The sequence below is a fragment of the Sparus aurata genome, chromosome 12 (genome assembly GCF_900880675.1).
Source record: "Sparus aurata chromosome 12, fSpaAur1.1, whole genome shotgun sequence".
Classification (NCBI taxonomy): domain Eukaryota; kingdom Metazoa; phylum Chordata; class Actinopteri; order Spariformes; family Sparidae; genus Sparus; species Sparus aurata.
The window spans coordinates 25855182-25872903 of NC_044198.1; the positions used below are offsets into that span (position 1 = coordinate 25855182).

At 40.9% G+C, this 17722-nt stretch overlaps 2 protein-coding genes across 2 annotated transcripts; one reads left to right on the forward strand and one right to left on the reverse strand.

Moving 5' to 3' along the window:
- Window positions 1-783: 783 nt before the first annotated feature.
- Window positions 784-3074, forward strand: LOC115593130 (28S ribosomal protein S24, mitochondrial-like). The gene is made up of 4 exons (XM_030436505.1): window positions 784-888; window positions 1642-1719; window positions 2201-2312; window positions 2552-3074. The coding sequence occupies exons 1-4, from the start codon at window positions 847-849 to the stop codon at window positions 2833-2835; spliced, it is 516 nt and encodes a 171-aa protein (XP_030292365.1). The 5' UTR covers window positions 784-846; the 3' UTR covers window positions 2836-3074.
- Window positions 3075-3824: 750 nt separating this feature from the next.
- On the reverse strand, window positions 3825-15050 carry LOC115593129 (N-acetylglucosamine-6-sulfatase-like). The gene is made up of 12 exons (XM_030436504.1): window positions 14715-15050; window positions 13050-13109; window positions 11757-11960; window positions 9926-9991; window positions 9713-9811; window positions 7828-7995; window positions 7662-7744; window positions 7450-7568; window positions 7261-7364; window positions 6344-6556; window positions 5646-5756; window positions 3825-5552 (listed from the first exon to the last, which is right to left on the reverse strand). Exons 1-12 carry the CDS (start codon window positions 14898-14900, stop codon window positions 5403-5405), a joined length of 1563 nt encoding a protein of 520 aa, XP_030292364.1. The 5' UTR covers window positions 14901-15050; the 3' UTR covers window positions 3825-5402.
- Window positions 15051-17722: the final 2672 nt, after the last annotated feature.

A 17722-nucleotide genomic window follows, 5' to 3' on the forward strand; every position in this document is an offset into this window, starting at 1 on the left:
TTCTAACGATCTGAACATGTTGTCAAACTTCACCTTGAACACCATCTTCTCCGCCACACCTGGAGGGAAGCCCATCTTCTCGTTGGGAGCTGACAGCAGGCGATAAAAGTCCGTCTTGCGGTACAAAAACCCAAAATAGACCTGTAGAAAGTCCTGGATGTTTCCAACGTGCTGCAGGATCCCCAGCAGCGCGTTGTCGTACATCTCTGTCATCTCCAGCGGCGACGCCATGGCGGCTTTCAACGCTTCTTCTCCGTGTTCACTAACCTTTAAAGTATCCCGACCGGCTGTTTACGAACCAAATTCAACAGCCTTTGTCCAGAAATATAAGTTTAAATGTAAGTCTGACTTGCTGGGGTACGCTTCTGAACGCCAGTGTCCCTAAAAATAATACTTCCGGTCACGTTTTTTTCAAAATAAGTGCGTAATTGTAATAAACACGTAAAATTTAAAATGAATTAATTGAAATTTTAATATAAAAACTTAACAATGAGTTTAAAATATGTTATTGTGGATTTTTACATCGCTAATAATCATTATAATCGGGTAATTTGGACTTAGTTTCTAATTCTAAACAATTACAGTTTTCTGTATCCGGTTGGTACAACTCAACAGTCGTCCGGCGGAAACAGATGCCTGACTGTCCGATAAACAGTTCCAGTTTAAAGGCACAGTTTTCTGGAGAAATTGCATTTTTTTTTTTACATGTTGACACGAGTTATATAATTAATACATGGTTGCAGTTTTAATTACATGTTAAAAAATATAACGTCAGTGAAATAAAAACGAATTACAGGACAAAGTGTTAGCTCTGTTAGCTTGTATACGCTCGCATCCGTTTAAAACATGGCGGCGTCCTTGAGCAGCGCAGGGAACGTGAGGCTACTAGTAAGAAAACATATATTAAAACGTTTAATACATTTCTATGAACTCATGTTGACATTGAATATATTGGTGTGCTCTCGCTAAGTCAGCTGTACAGTTTGAGAGCTTGTTTATTTACAAGCTAACGGTTTAAACCCGCTTGTAGGTTAGCTAACATAGCTTCAGTGTCAAGGCTGAGTTATTTGTTGTTAAACTTAAACCAACACATCAACTTATCTTATTAACTGCTTCACACATATATACACAGTTTGATTAGTGCTTAGCTAGTTAGTTAGCTGCTCCCTTGAGAGAAAGGTACGGTAGCACCTTGCTGTGTGTGATATTTTGGACAACAACGACACAAATGCTACAAAAGGTGCAGACATGTAATTGACATTGATGTAACAAAGGGTGCTTTACATGTTGGGTTAAATTGACATCTGCCCCAGGGGCCCCGACTCTCATGGAGCCATGTGGCAATTAAATATATATATATGTAAAAATGTTATTAATACTACAATACTTTTTTAAGTGATCCAAAGTTAAATAATCCAGTACAACAGTCTCTAATTTCTGCTTTTTCGAAGATGATTATTAGAAGTTTTTGTTGACAGCAATGTCATTTTGGATACAAACATTTACAACCACACGTTTTAAATGATTTCTGTCAGAAGTTCAAATCCCCCTGAACTTTATTTGAGCCTGTAAATCCTCCTGTTCTCAGCACTTCTTACACTCAGCTGATGGTTTTCTGTTTTCATGCTGTTTCCTCTGCAGAGCACATTAGCCAGGTCCGGCTCACTGCTCAGCTCCTCTGGAAGCAGAAGTCTCCACGTCACTGCAGTGTGCTGCAAGGTAAACACTGTTCTCCAGACATCATCATAGTTACCCGTCGCTCTGTTGTTACATGTGTCTTCATCCTCTTTCTCCCCCAATAATTTAACCTTATGCATTATTATTTTAGTGGTTTTATCACGTTTTATCTGTTGTCAGTGTTGCAAAATGTGTGTCAAGACCTTTACCTGCGGGTACAAATGAATGAACCTGAGCCATTGTTTCACTTGTCTTAGAAACAATACTCACATGTCGGTATGAAGTTAAGCCAGCTGTAATTATTCCTTCTGTTCAGCTGAAGCTAATAAATGAAGCTTTATCAGACTGAGTTACGTAGTTTCAGTCGTTTTAGTACATAATTCCTGACATATCTATCTTTGCACTAGGGAACACTTTTGCTTTGAATTCTCTGGTGTAGTTATCAATTTGCTACCAGAGATCAACAAGGCAAAGACTGTTTTTACTGACACTTGGATCTCTTTGTTTTTCTGTTGTTTTCCAGAATCGAGCAGCTCGTATCCGAGTGGGGAAAGGAGACAACCCTGTGACCTACGAGCACGCACATGCACCTCATCACATTGCCCACCGTAAAGGATGGCTGTCACAGCACACCAGTGAGTAGAAGCCTGCTTGTTTGAGAATTTTCTAAGATTTGTGTGTACAAGGTGGTCTGACCCTAATTACATTTTTCTTAAATTATGTTTTAGAAGCCAGGATATTTCATTTTACTCACTCTATCAATCTTCTCACCCCTGCTGAAACTTTAAACTTTCTAAATATCCAACTCACTAACTCATAAACGTGGATTTAGTTCTGTATGTCACAGTAAAGATCTCCCTCCTGTGTCTGTCAGGTAACCTGAAAGGAGAAGATGGAGCAGCTGAACGGACCGTAGAGGACGTGTTCATCAGGCGCTTCATGTTCGGGACCTTCCACGGCTGCCTGGCCAACGAGATCGTGATCAAACGGCGCGGCAATCTCCTCATCGTGTGCGCTTTAATGTTACAGAAATTACCGCCAACTAAGTTTTACTTCTTGATAGGCTACTCAGAGACACTGCTGTCGCACTTCTACAAATGTCCCGTCAAGTTAGAAATCCAGACCCTGACGGATAAAGCCGTGTACAAGTACCTGTAATACTACACGTGTCCTGCGGTGTAACACCTGTTGGATTTGTGTTTTTGTTCCCGTCTCCATTCCTGCTCACAATGATGCCGTCTTCTCTTTTCAATAACTCCAAAATGGACATTATCAACTCTGGAAGGTGTTCAGCCTTTTTGATTTTGTGAAACAGACCCTCAGAATTAAAATAAATGCAATCATGTGTGTGTGACTGAAACATTAACATTTGTGAAATAAATATAGCAAACACAAGATGTTTGTGTGTTCACCTGTTGTTATGTTTCATGACGCTGAGATAATTTTGTCATCAGGGAACAAACTTAAGAATGATCAGAGGGATTTTCACAAATTCTGCCTATTGCATTCCTTTTCTGCTTTAAATAGGTCTGACCTACAGCATACAGTGTATATATATAGTATACTGTATATTACATGAGCCAATGTCACATACCGCAGCTTTTATAGTCTGAGATTGTTGAACAGGCTCTTAAAAATACACCAAACATAACGAGACCACTCAGGAAGCCGCACAAAACAAACAACTGTTCAGGCTTCTTCGACTGAAGCTGGACTCGTGTTACAACAAATCTACAAGAGTGAAACTGTGTTTTCCTCCCTGATGGTTCCTCTTCATGGAGACCTTTGAACGTGACTCCATTTGCAGAACGTTTGTGTGAAGCACTTTGGTTAAACTCCGTGCTTCATAAATGAACTTGTATGCGTATTATACTCTGAATGTTTTGACACGTGCTTCACTCATTAAATCAAAGAAGTTCCTGTTTAGCATTTATAAACATAAATATTTAATACATGTTAATAACGTGGTTGTAAACAGATTTAAGGGTTTATTGATGCATTCAGGGACATCTTTAACTCCTCCTGTGGGCAGTAATCAATGGAGACTGTTGTAGAAACAGATAATGAATAACAACAACAATAAAAAAAACATGTTATAATATGAAAAGTCTTCATATGAGCCTCTGAGAAAGATCCGACACGATGAGCACTTTGTAAATGCTTCGATTTATTTTGACTCAATTTCATCACAGTGCAAATACATTCACATTTAAAAAGGCACGAGGTTCGTCAGTGCAAATACAAGGCGCACAGGATCAAAGCGTTCATTTCTGTTTACATGTGAAACTTCCCTTTATTGAATTCCTCACAATTACAAAGAAAACGTCACATCTCGAAACCATCGCATCACTTCGCTCAATATTCCACTTAAAAAAGGCTCCAAAATGTTATTATTATTATTATTAATACTCTGTGTAAATGATTGTAATAAACATAAGAGTACAAGTTTTTAAATCTGAGGCACAAGATTGGACACAACAAATAATGTCCACTAAACAAAGACTGTTTGTCTCAATCAATCTTCTAACCTACTTCCAAAGAAAGAAAGTATTCCTTTAGAGCTGATTTGGTGAACGAGCTGCAGCGTACCAGAAAACCTTTGGCTGTGAATCTTTTAATAACAAAACTATTAACCTCCACGTCTGGCTGATCTTCGATGGCACTTTAAATCCTGAACATGTAAAGAACAACAGTAAGTTAAAAGTGCAGTTTATACGCAGAGACGATCTGCAAAACATGAACTGTGAGAAAGGAGTTTATGTTAAAAGAATATGTAATAAACTAAAAGTGAAACGAGCACAGCTCAGAAAACAATAGATCTTTTTCACATTTGCGAAACTTTTTCACTTGTCGCAGGAAAAGTACAACTGTAAAAACATTAAAAGGTAAAGTTTGTGATTCTGGAAAATATTCTTATTCTGGTGGAGCGTCCATGAAAATACAAGTACAAAAGTGTAGAAACTACAAGCAATCTTTAGCAAACGTACGAATCATAAACTACTTTAACAAACTGCCTATTTGACTGCGGTTCTGTGTTTCCGTACTCATCTGCCTGAAGCTCTACTCAGATCGACTTGCGACACCAGAGTATTTCTTGGTCGACTGGTTCCAACGGCGATTTTAATCAGTTTTTGAAAATGATGACATGAGGTGAGAATTAGTGAGCTTCAGAGGAGCTGCAAGGCCGATTTGATCAGCTTTGAACAGAACCCAGCTCACCGTTTCTCCCTTTATTCCTCCGCCGCGGCAACAGCTGGTAGAAATTATGTAAAAGTGCACACTTGGACTCTAAAACTTGCATTTCCAAAAATATTAAACTGTTCCTTTAAGTTTAAAAAAGACCTTTTTGGGGGAATTGTTGCATAGAATTAATAACAGAGACCGTCTCCAGCTACATATTTAACGGACAGATGCGAGCGCTGTATCGGCTCTTCCTTTATCGATGGCTCCGTTCTGTTGAAGCGTCCCAGTAAACCTTGACAGAGTGACAGTGAGCCAGCATGCACAATACCAGGACCCTGAAACTGGAGCAGCTCAACAGATTCGTCGCCATCGTTTCATTTCATTAGTGACACCTGTACTTTTCCTGCCGGGACGACGCGCTAAAACTTCACGGTAGGAAAAAGGACTTCTCCAACTATACTTGCAGGTAAACAAACAGTCAGATAAACCAGCCCCACCTCCACTGCGAGGCTGAAGGAGGGGCTGTTTCGGCGGCGGCGTCTTCACTTGACGTCGCGGCAGCTGTCGCCCTCGCAGGACTGGAGCTTGATGAGCCGCTGGTTCATCGCCTGCAGGATGGCCGGATCCGTCTTCTTCAAGACGTTCTCCAGCTGGTGGGGGTCCGACGTCAGGTTGTACACTTCTACAAACGACTGAGGACACAAAAGAAGAATAGACGCCCAGTTTCACATCTGCTTTCACACATGGTCTGACAGCAACGTGTGAACCACAGTCGTGCTCAGTACCTCGGTGTCTGCAAACTCGCAGTACTGCAGGTCGGTTTTGCCGTCGAGGGTCCGGACGCAGGCGTAGGTGTTGTTGAAGGCGTCTTCACACACGCAGTCTGGGAAACATTGCTTAGAAAAAAAAAAAAGAGTTATTATCATTATTTTAAAGGATTAAAGCCATCATTTAGAGTTTTGGTCCAACAGTAACATTACAAGGTACCGAGCCTGCTGATATTTTGTTTTTATGTTGTGCACAAAGGCTCAAGATCGAGCGCAGTGAGAAAACTTTGGCATCATATTAATCTCACTGCCTCGACTTGACTTGTCGGAGCATGGCTTCACGATGTTGTAAATCTGGGTGACATCATCGCTCCCGATGACAGAAACCAGATTAACAAGATTCAGACTGATTAACCAGGAAAACAGTTCAAATCAGACTTTAGTTAAAAGGCCGCAGCCTGTTTAATTTAAGTCCAAAAAGTGTTGAGTCAGAAAGATTGTCTCATGTGTCTTTGTTGTGGCCTATCCTTAGTTAGGCCATTAGTTAAAGTATATTCTGATGCTAAAACTATTTACTTTCACTTTAATGTAACTGTAGAAGCTCAAATGTCCTCCGAGCAGTTTCAGATCACGTGATGCGGTAAAAAGCTGCAGAACAGCTGCTAAATGAACCTTTTTTGCAGATAAATGAAGTAAAAAAGTATCAAGACACTCACAGACAGTCCCGGGCCGAGTTTGGGACAGGCTGGATCGGTTGTTGGATGTCCTTCTCCGGTGTACTCGACGAGGAAAAATGGACGCACGGTGCCGTTACGCAGCGAAGGAGCCATCTGAGAGAGGAAAGACTGTCCGTCCACGTTCACAGTCGACAGGTCGACACCAGATATGTCCATTATGGTGGGAGCCAGGTCGATGTTCAACACCGGAGCCTGAACGAGTCGAGGAAACACAAATATCAGTGGCAAATTCCTTTCTGTGATGCATGAAAAACCAAGTGTGTGTGTGTGTGCAGTGATGTGGCCCAATGGTTGAAAAACGCGCGCTAAAGTGCCCTCCTGGGAGCCAAAACGTGCACTAAAGTGCCCTCTTGGGAGCCAAAACATGCACTAAAGTGTCCTCTTGGGAGCCAAAAAAGCATGCCAAAGTGCCCTATTGGTTGGCAAAACACACTAAACTGCCCTCTTGGCTGGTTAAAATATGATAAACTGCCCTCTTGGGAGCCAAAACACGCGCTAAAGTGCCCTCTTGGGAGCCAAAACATGTGCTAAAGTGCCCTCTTGGGAGCCAAAAAAGCATGCCAAAGTGACCTCTTGGTTGGCAAAGGACACTAAACTGCCCTCTTGGCTGGTTAAAATATGATAAACTGCCCTCTTGGGAGCCAAAACGCGCTAAAGTGCCCGCTTGGGAGCCAAAACACGTGCCAAAGTGCCCTCTTGGGGGCCAAAACGCGTGCTAAAATGCCCTCTTGGGAGCCAAAACATGCGCTAAAGTGCCCTCTTGGGAGCCAAAACGCGCACTAAAGTGCCCTTCTTTTCGCCCCTGTCACGCCACTGTGTGTGTGTGTGTGTGTGTGTGTGTGTGTGTGTGTGTGTGTGTGTGTGTGTGTGTGTGTGTGTGTGTGTTTATCAGCGACCTGCAGCGTCTGTTTCGGTTTGATCCCGGGACCGCGGACCATGAGCGGCACTCTGATGTCGAACTCGTACAGCTGCCTCTTATCGATGGGCAGCGAGAACTGACCTGGAACAGCGAGGAGAGGCGGTTACAGACAGGAAGTACGCAGAGTTAAATCAGCCGAGGACCGGAGGACGGAGGGACTTCACACCTGTGTGGTAGCCGTTGTCTGAGGTGTAGAAGATGTAGGTGTTGTCCAGCTCCTTTATACTCTCCAGCTTCTTCACCAGCATCTCCACCATGTCGTCCACAGACAACAGCGTCTGCCACCTGCACGACGCAGATCGATATCAGATTAATATCTACGTGACTGACCTTCATTTACTGGCATCCCTTCAGAATAAAAGAGTTTAGCGGTCGTACCTTTTCCTGTACGCGTTGTCCAGGTAGTCGAGGGAGCTGCTGGGCATGGGGTTGACGGGCTGACGCAGCAGCCAGTGTTTGTCCTGAAAAAACACAGATTAATACAGATTTACTTGGAAAGGACTGAGAGATGTGTGATGATGTTTGATGCCGACTTGAGACAAACCTTCCCCGGTTTGTCAAAGCTCCCGTCTCGAGGGGCTTTAACGTTGCTGAACTCTTTCTGGTACTGCGGCGCTGCCGTCCACGGGGAGTGAGGAGCCGGAGGAGACAGCATCAGGAAGAACGGATGCTGAGGGCTCCGGTTCTCCAGGAAGTTAAGAGACCGGTTCGCCTGCACGGGGAACAAACAAACACTGAATACACCACCATCTTTATATTTAATTAAAAAACCACAGACATGGAAGCAAAGCTCAGAGAAAACAACAGTATCTTTCCTGGGTAGTATCAGGATCAGATATCAGGAAACAAACCGCATGTAAATAAACTAAATGAGCAGCAGGAACAGGGAGGCTTGTGTGTTCGGTGCATCTGTGAGTCATTATCACACCAGGTTATGTAACCAAAACTGGTCACACGCTGATAAATACATGTTATTAGCTGCGAGAAATGTTCCAGATCTCACACTGTGTTAAAGCTGTCTTTTCATGATCACTTCACTTTGGCTGCTAATCATCCCGGCCTTGTGAACTTATGAAACCCTGCAGCTGAGTCTGACAAACTAGCTGATTTTAAAGTTGATCTTTGGGTTTTTCTGTCCACTTTGCCCATCAGCTGGTCACTTTCCTGTCACCAGAACAACCACATCTCCCTTTGGATGAAGACAAACGCTGTGAAAGTGCTGCCACCATATTGAAGACAGCTAGTAGCGACATGGCTAAAAGAAGCTCTGTTGCATTTTTCACAAAGGTTATGATTTTGTTTACTTCCCCAAAGAAGGAAAGACAGTAAAAGAAGAGACCCGGCTGATCAACACATGTTCATCTGTGTAAAACGCCTCATCAAAGGCCAGTTAATGACGTTATGGAGAAAATGACACGTGAGCCGATTGTGTCTGCAAATCGAAGTGAATCATAAAAGAGCCGTTGTAAAGTTGTAGCTACAGTTTTTACCATGAAAAATAATCCCCAACCATAAAACGCCCATTTTTTTAATGGAGTTTGGTTTACCAGGAGCAGAGACTGCAACATTTTAACCTCGGTCATCGTAATTCAGCACAAGCGGCTGTCAACTGGATATAAAAACAGCAAAATAAATGTTTCCTATGACAGAAAAGATGAGAGATGACAGAAAAACGACCTGGACACTTAATAAGGTCGTTAGCGTCTGTCAGGTTCGGCCACTTTGATGGAGACTGGAGCTCAGAAAAGGTAGTAAAAAATATAAAAATCACAATAAAACTGCTCATTTTGCTGACTGCAGTTATGTGAAAGGACTCTTCGATGTTTAAGTTTCAGGTTTTGGTGAGCGTTCAATAAGACGACATCACTGTTGGCTGTCGTCTTTATAATGACGCATGTTCACAGTCTGATATTCACGTTTATTGACTCGGAAACGTATCTTTTAAGCATCATGTGTGCAGGAGAAGCCCTTTAAAACGTGTTTCATTATGATCTGCTGCTGATAAAAGTACAAACACACCTGCAGCTCACTAACAGAGAGAAAGCTCACCTCTCGTACACTACGTTTAAAGCAGAAAGACTCGTCTGTCAGCAGGAGAATCGTTTGCAGAAACATAAAACCATGAAACAAGAGACTCACACATATTTAAATAAAAATGTCGATCTTCAACGTAAACCCTCAAACAGGAAGTAAAGACCTGCACAGTATCCGCCAAGTTGATGATTAACCGTCCACGCTGCTGACGGGCCGACAAAGACTCGCTGCACATTTCACATTTCTTACGACAGCAGCTGATTCAGCCGGTTTGGGAGGTGAACAGTCGCACGTCTTCTCATAAATCCTTTCACAGACGTCCCCACAGATGAATTACTGCTGATGACAGGATCAGTATAAGTACACGTCTTTGCACACGTGTGGTTTGTACTCACGATGAGGTCTGTGAGGTAGTCCTTCTCATAACTGTCTCCGTGCACTTCTTCTTTGCCGTCGACTGAGAGTGTGTAGTTGTAGTACTGCGAGTTTCCCACCTGTGACCGTGAAACAAAGGTGGTTGTAATATTTGTCTAGTGAGAGTGTGTGTGTGTGTGTGTGTGTGTGTGTGTGTGTGTGTGTGTGTGTGTGTGTGTGTGTGTGTGTCTCACCAGTGCGTGCCAATGGTCCCAGCCAGGCGGAACATGTGAAACTCCTTCTCCATCTTTCTTTCCGTACTGATGGAAAGAAAAAAAACGCAACAGTTACAGAAGTCGTAACTTTGAGTCGGGTTCAAATCCAGCGTGTTCACCCGGGTCTCACGTTTAGATTAAAGCCGAGCCGAGGTGACGAGTTGACCCGGGTGTAAATGTTGAGTTTACACATTCACATTGCAGTTAAAAGCCAGATTTTAGTGGGTTTAAGTCGGATTTTTTACCAGTGGAAAAGAGGCACAGCAGGGCCTCCAGCTCAAATGAGGAACACTGATGTTAAGCAAGAATAATGTTACCTGTGTTAATAGTGGTAAGTTTTTCTTTTGCGTGCATGACTTTATGTCTAATAACCAACATCCTCTATTCAGAATGTGAAAGGGATCTTGTGGAAGATTAGTTACACGCTGTAACACGAGAATCAATGAGTGCAGGAGCAAAACTCCAAGGTTTGAGCCTCCCTGGTTTCTGCTAAACTTATACAAAACATTTAAGTCGTCCGTCATGAGAGGGTTTAAAAGCTCTTAAAATTGTGCTTTTGTTATTTGCACCACAGTTCTCTTATGTTCGCTAGCTTGCAAGTTTGTTTTTTTTCAAGCTTCAGTTCGAAGGAACGACTCTTAAACGCGACCGAACTGACCTGATTCCATGTTTCACTTTTATCTCGTTCAGTCGTTCGTTCTCACAGACGAGTCGCTGTGTTGTTCACTGTTAAGTTATCAGAGTGTTGAGGAGGACTGAGAGCCGGCCAATCATGTGCTGAGTTGAGGACGCTGTCGTTGAATTTTAGCCAATGAGAAATAGGAAAGCATAGCAACCGTTCCCAAGAAAAAAACCCATTTCATCTCGTTCGTAGCTCATCATTTTCGTTCGTTCACCAATTCTTCTCCTGTCGTTCTCGTTCAGTCAGTCACTCGTTCATGGCTTTAGCTGTTCAGTGTTGTGTTATCTAAAAATACACATAATCATGAAGTTGCAGCTATATATTTGCCTTGAACTCCAGTGTTATGTTGACCGTTAGCACGATCGTTTGAGAACGAGGAGCTGCATTACACGATTCAGGCGTTGTACCTGAAGCACGACTGAACGAACAGATGACATGAACGATTCTTCCTGCTGAACTGACCGACGGGAACTGAATCTCGACATCGAACGATGAAATCCACCTCTAGTTTGGACATACGATGTGGAGATAAGGACACTGTTTACACAGTTCGGTAGACATTATCCGACCCGAGCGGGGGATGAATCGACATTTTTTGCGTTTTCTTTTTGAAAAAGCATTCATAGCCAGTGGCATGCACAGACTTTTTGAAGGGCAGGGGCGAGGAAAAAAAAAAGGGCAGATACAGCTTGTTTTTGCCACTGAAGAGGGCACTTAAGCACGCGTCTTGGCTTCCAAGAGCACTTTAGCACGCGTCTTGGCTTCCAAGAGCACTTTAGCATGCGTTTTGGCTTCCAAGAGGGCACTTTAGCACGTTTTTGCCAACCAAGAGGGCACTTTAGCACACGTTTTGGCTCCCAAGAGGGCACTTTAGCGCATTTTTGCCAACCAAGAGGGCACTTTAGCACACGTTTTGGCTCACAAGAGGGCACTTTAGCAGGCATTTTGGCTTCCAAGAGGGCACTTTAGCACACGTTTTGGCTTCCAAGAGGGCAGTTTCGTGTGTTTTGCCACCCAAGAGGGCACTTTAGCGCGCATTTTTCAACAACTGAGCCACGAGGCTGCAGCACACTTCATTGGTACATTTAGAGTGAATCAAACTCTGCGTATGTGTTAATGCATTCACACCTGGTTGAGATACTTCCCAGCGTAGAACGTCTGGTACTTGAGCTTGCTGAGGTAGACGGGGAAGGCCTCGGTCTCGGGGTCTTTCTGCCACTGGATGCTGGAGCAGTTCCCGGACACGGAGTTGTTCCTCACCCCGTGGTTGTGGGGGTACTGACCCGTCAGGATGCTGCTCCGGCTGGGGCAGCACAGCGGCGTGACTGTAAACTTTCACAGGAGAGGGAAGCGAAAGCAGAAGGGGGAAAGAAAGATGATGAAAGAAGATGCGCGGCAGCAGAGAGGAGGATGTGTAACTCTTTCAGTTTCAACATGTGTAAGCAGAGGTGAAGGCAGCGGTGGGTTATATGAGCAGCGTGATGAACAATATGTACCAACAAGTACTGGCTGTGCAGTAACGTGTCTCATGTGACTGATATCTGACTCTGTGACATTATCAGATTATTAATACTGATGCATCAATGTGATTAACAGGAGAGAAAAGAAGACAACACTTCCCCAATCTTTGCTTTTTGGAGAGTCTGTAGTAAATGAAACCATGTGAGAGGTTTACAGGGGAAATGACTGTGCTGACGACTCATCACAAGAACATCTGACACATCACAAGAGCCTGACGAGACGGAAACGCCGGTTTAATCTTTAACGGCGTGTTCGTAAAGTTATCTTTAATGTCCGAATCTTATCTTGAGTGCTTATTTTCGGACAGCTTTAGACTTCTCATCTCTACATCAGAACACAAATATCTGAACTTTCTCCTCCTCGCTTTCTCGAAAGAGGCTCGTTGCTTCATCGCACCCCGACTTCCCGACATCACCAGACTGATTTTAAAAGCCGTAAACAGACAGATAGGGAGACTGAAATGTGGAGAAAAGGCGTGTTAGTGTCTCGTATCTGCAGAGAGTTTCTGATTTTCTCTCTTTGTTGCTGCTCGGGACGCTTTACCAACCCAACATGTGTCTATTTGACGTCCTGGGAATGAGACTCAACAATCAACTGTCTTTGTGGTGCGTTCAGGAACAGCTGGGACAAATCCAACTGATTCTACCTTTAACTTTAATAGTCTTTGAATTCTATTAACATGACGTGAGCTTCAGTTAGCTATGACCACGAACGTCCTTCAGAGGGAGACTTTTTACTCAGTACTATGTGCTCTTTTGCCTCCTGTGTGAGTAAATATATTGAGATAAAAAGTACAATCCTTCTCTGAAATGTTGAGCAGTAGAAGTCAAATCTGCATAAAAGAGAAATATTCACACACAAGTACCTACAAACTTTAAACCGTTGTGTAAATGTACTCACAGCGTTCACAAACGTTGCTCCTTCGTCTCCTATCAAGGTTTTAGTTTTCTTCATCGGGGTCTGAAAAACATGAAACATGCAAAATGAGTCCGGAGATCATTATGAATGAACGACTCAATAGTATAGTGAGTGAGTTTATGTTCTTCTTAATGAGTTCCTTGTTTAATTAACTGTAATGTTGAATCAAAATCTCTCAGCACTTTGTAAATATGAGCCCGCACAGTCCGAGAGTCTGACAGAACTGTGAAGTCCGGACGTTTAGATGCAGCCAGTTAATCAAAGTATCTGCATCTAATGATAATCAATTAATCGTTTCATTCACTTAAAGGGCCAGTGACAGCATTTTCTGCTGCTTCTTGTCATATTCAATTATTTCTTAAAGTTTTTGGCTGTTCGCTGGACAAAACAAGCAACTTAAAGACCTCCGGCTTGATGTCAGGGGAGTTTATTGAGCACGCTTACAACTGATTAATCAAGAAAACAATCAACTTATTGATCTCTGATGAGAATAACTATCGCTCTGTCGCTCCAGCGTTGCCAGACTTGGAGGTTTTTCCGGCTGGTTCTGGGTTGCATTGTTCGGTGGGTTTCCAAGGAAATTAAAAATGAACGTATTAATAACGCAGATGCATCCAGATAAATGACACGACATCATGTTTGCTCATCCTGCCGAGGAGACACGAGTTGCCGTCACGACCAACCATCTGCAGCTCGTCCTGTGGAAACACTCACACATCTTCCTTGGAACTGAAACGTCTTCGTTACAACATCCGAATGACTGATTGCGTTTTGATAGCACGGGATGGCGTGCAAACTTCTCTCTCTCTCGTGTGTGTGTGTGTGTGTGTGTGTGTGGTGAAGCAGTCGGCACGCTGAGTTAACACACTATCAAAGTCCATGACGGTTCAGTTCTATAAAACCTTTTATTGTTGTTTGTTTTTAAAGGTAGAGGGCGAGAAATGGAGAACAGCCTCCAATCTGATCTGCTGAAATGTTACTATTTATCAATGTATTTATGTTTTTTACTTAATAAACATTTAGGCGTTGTTTTTAGCAATTTGGGCTTTTATCTGGCTCGAAACTATCGACCCAACCTGGCAACCCTCGCTCTGATCAATCACTGACTCGATTTATTCTTAAGATCAAAGTCGAGGAATGTAAAACAGCCTCCAATCTTTATTCTATAACGCACTCTTGGACACTTGAATTGGTGTTTTTTTAACTTTTTTATATAGTTTGAACCACTAAACTGTAACTATTGATTATTAATGTAAGCATGTTTTCAATTACAAATAACTTTTGGGATCAATTTGAGCAGATTTTGAGCGGTTATTTGACTTTAAAAACCATCAACCCAACCTGGCAACACTGGCTCTGATCAATAAAGTGTGACTGGCCTCTCTGCAGATGAATATCCTGTCGATCAACTCAATTGATCGATTGATTTTCATTACAACAACATGAGAGGCAGCAGACTGCCACACCTCCCTTCTGTAGTGACATACAATCGATAATCAGCTGATAAAAACACTATAAAGTCTGATAAAGTGACTTTGAACTTCATCCAGGTGACTATAAACACACAGTCTGACGTCATCGTAGATTCTTCTGGATCAATACAGGTGATTATTGATGAGAGGTGTGTTTTCAGGCGGGTCCACTCACCATCCCGCCCAGCAGGACGTCCTGGTCGTCGGCCACGATGAGGACGATGTTGCTCGGTTTGGCGCCGCTCGGTTCCGCCGCACACCTGACGCAGCAGGTGAGCAGCGCCGACAGCAGTGTGACGGCCGCAGCGTGGCTTCTCTGCGGGGAGACGGTCGCTCCGTGTCCGCTCCTCAGACCTGCCATGTCGGGCCTCCACAGCACCGGAGCCCGCTGGAACACACACTCACACACTCACACACACGCTGCTGAACACGGTGCTGCTCAGCTGAGGCTCGGTTTCGTTTCCTGCTCCGTGTGTGAGTGAGTGTGTGCAGGCTGGACACACACACACACGGGGAGCTGTAGTATGAGGAAGTGGAGGTGCTGGTGGTCATATGACCAGAACGACAGACAGACAGACCGACAGACAGACCGAGGGGGAGGAGTGACGACTGAGAACAAACTGTACTACACAGAGAACACACAACTACACACAACTTTATACAACTCAACAGGTTGAGTCCTACAGGAGGAACACTGAGTCACCATATTATATTATATTGTATTATATTATATTATATTATATTATATTATATCATATCATATCATATCATATCATATATTATATTATATTATATTATATTATATCATATCATATCATATCATATCATATATTATATTATATTATGTTGTAAAATATGTCATTATATTATATTATCTAATATTATATTATTTTATTTTATTATATAATATAATATAATATAATATTATGTTATAATATATTATATATATATCATATTATATTGTATTTTATTGTATTTTATTATATAATATAATATTATACTATAATATATTATATATATATATATATATATATCATATTATATTGTATTTTATTTTGTTTTATTATATTGTTTTATTTTATACATATTATATTGTATTATATTTCATTATATAATATATCATGATATTATTGTATTATTTGATATTATTTTATTTTATTTTATATTTAGTCCAAAATAAAGATCCATTAAAAAAAAATAAAAGATTTTTTTGCAGATTCATTGAATTAAACTGTATGATATTCTTTCACATTATCTTTAACAAGAATTTATTATAGTAAACATTATGTTATATAATACTATGTTATGTTATGGTATGTTATGTTATCTAATGTTACACTAAATTCTTTCAGTTTATATTTTTTAAAATTTTCAGTCTGTTATAAAAGATTGACTTAATTAACCCTTTTTTTCTAATATAATGTTATGGTCTTGTAAATTAGAATTGTTTGTAATACATACATAAAATATTATATTTAGACATCCTCTCATTAACTTAATCTTACTTAATTGTAAAATAAGACTTCACTTTTATTTTCATTAAGAGTAAACTGTCATATTAAAAAAAAAAAACACACTTTTCCAATTTTTACTAAATTAACATTTAATAAAGTCATACGATTTAAACATATACTTGATTTTTTCAGCCCGACAGTATAAACACATATATTTTGGTGTTTCTTTACATTTTCTTGTTTCTTCTTGGCCAGTTTATTCACCTGACTCTGACAGATTTACAGTGTGAACGTTTCATTTTCTTTTCAGGACAAGTAAAACTTGAATATGACCATGAGGAACTGAAACCAGTTCAATATTAATACTTCAGTGTAATTCCCCTTTAATTTCCTCTTAAACTGCTTCAGAGTTTATTTCAGTGTTCTTACGAAAATCTTCGTATTCTCTATTTCAAGAGTTTCACCTCCTGATTCGAATGAATACACAGCTACAAAATCATTAAGAAGCAAGAAATGAATATGATATCTGACTCTGGAATCGTCCTACTCTGACATTTTGTGCAGTGAAAAATAAATTGGATTCATTTATAATTTATAGTTTTAGACACTCTGCACCGACTGCCTCTCTAACAGGAAGCAGTGAGAATTAAATGATCCGTGCATCATGTTTTAACAATCCCCGAATTTAGCTGCAGTTCATTTTAGTTTTTCTTCACAGCTGTTGGTGGTGAGCTGATGAACACGCAGGTAGCAATCAGTCAGCACAGTCACACCTGATCTGCTGCCTGTCAGACCATGAAATGAGCAGCTGAAGGTGCTCGACTGAGCTGATGGGAGCTGCAGAGAGGTGGAGGAGGTTATAACTGCAGACATCTTATCATCCTCATCATCTGTGCTGTGAGAAGCAAGAAACATCTCTGTGACCAAAATGTTCAGACACAGAGAGAACGGAACGTACATTTACTCAGTTCCTGTTACTTTATATTCCACCATATTTCAGAAGGATATTGTACTTTTGACCTCACTATCTGACAACTATAGATACTTTCATTCTACATCAAAAACACGTGATAAATATAGAAAGTACAGTCGTTGTCATTTTAAAAAATTTAACTTGAGGTTCCCAACTTTCTTTGTAAAATAATGTCTAAACCTCTCCAATCATGTCATTTAAGAAATTGCTTGAGGCCCATAAAAGGTGAAACTCTTCAACTTTTTATTTTTTTTTAATTGAGAAAAGTTAAAACACCAAATAAAAATTGGTGTATCAGAACTTTTCTCTTCTTTCCTCTCCCATTAATTGTCTTGTAAGCCCCAAATGTATCTGATTACCCTTTAAGATATATAAAAGTATATAATAGAGTATATAATAATATAATATATATTTGTATTTGATGTATTAATCCCATGTCTGTCAGAAAACAACAGATGAAGAGGTATACATGATTAAAAAGAATTAAAATAAAGGTGCTGATGGTAAGTTGAAAAAGCAATATTAGGAGGCAGTGAGTCAAAATTTGGATTTGCTAAAAAAGAAATAGATAATAGATAATAATTATTATAAAGTTATTGAGTCATGTATATGAATTATTTTTATTTAAGACTAAATAAAATTATGAGGTAGTAAATCAAAATCATTAAGTAAGTAAGTTAGTAAAAATATATCATATAGTGAGTCAACATGTAGAGAAGTTGAGCCAAAATGTGTAAAATACTGACACTAGGTCAG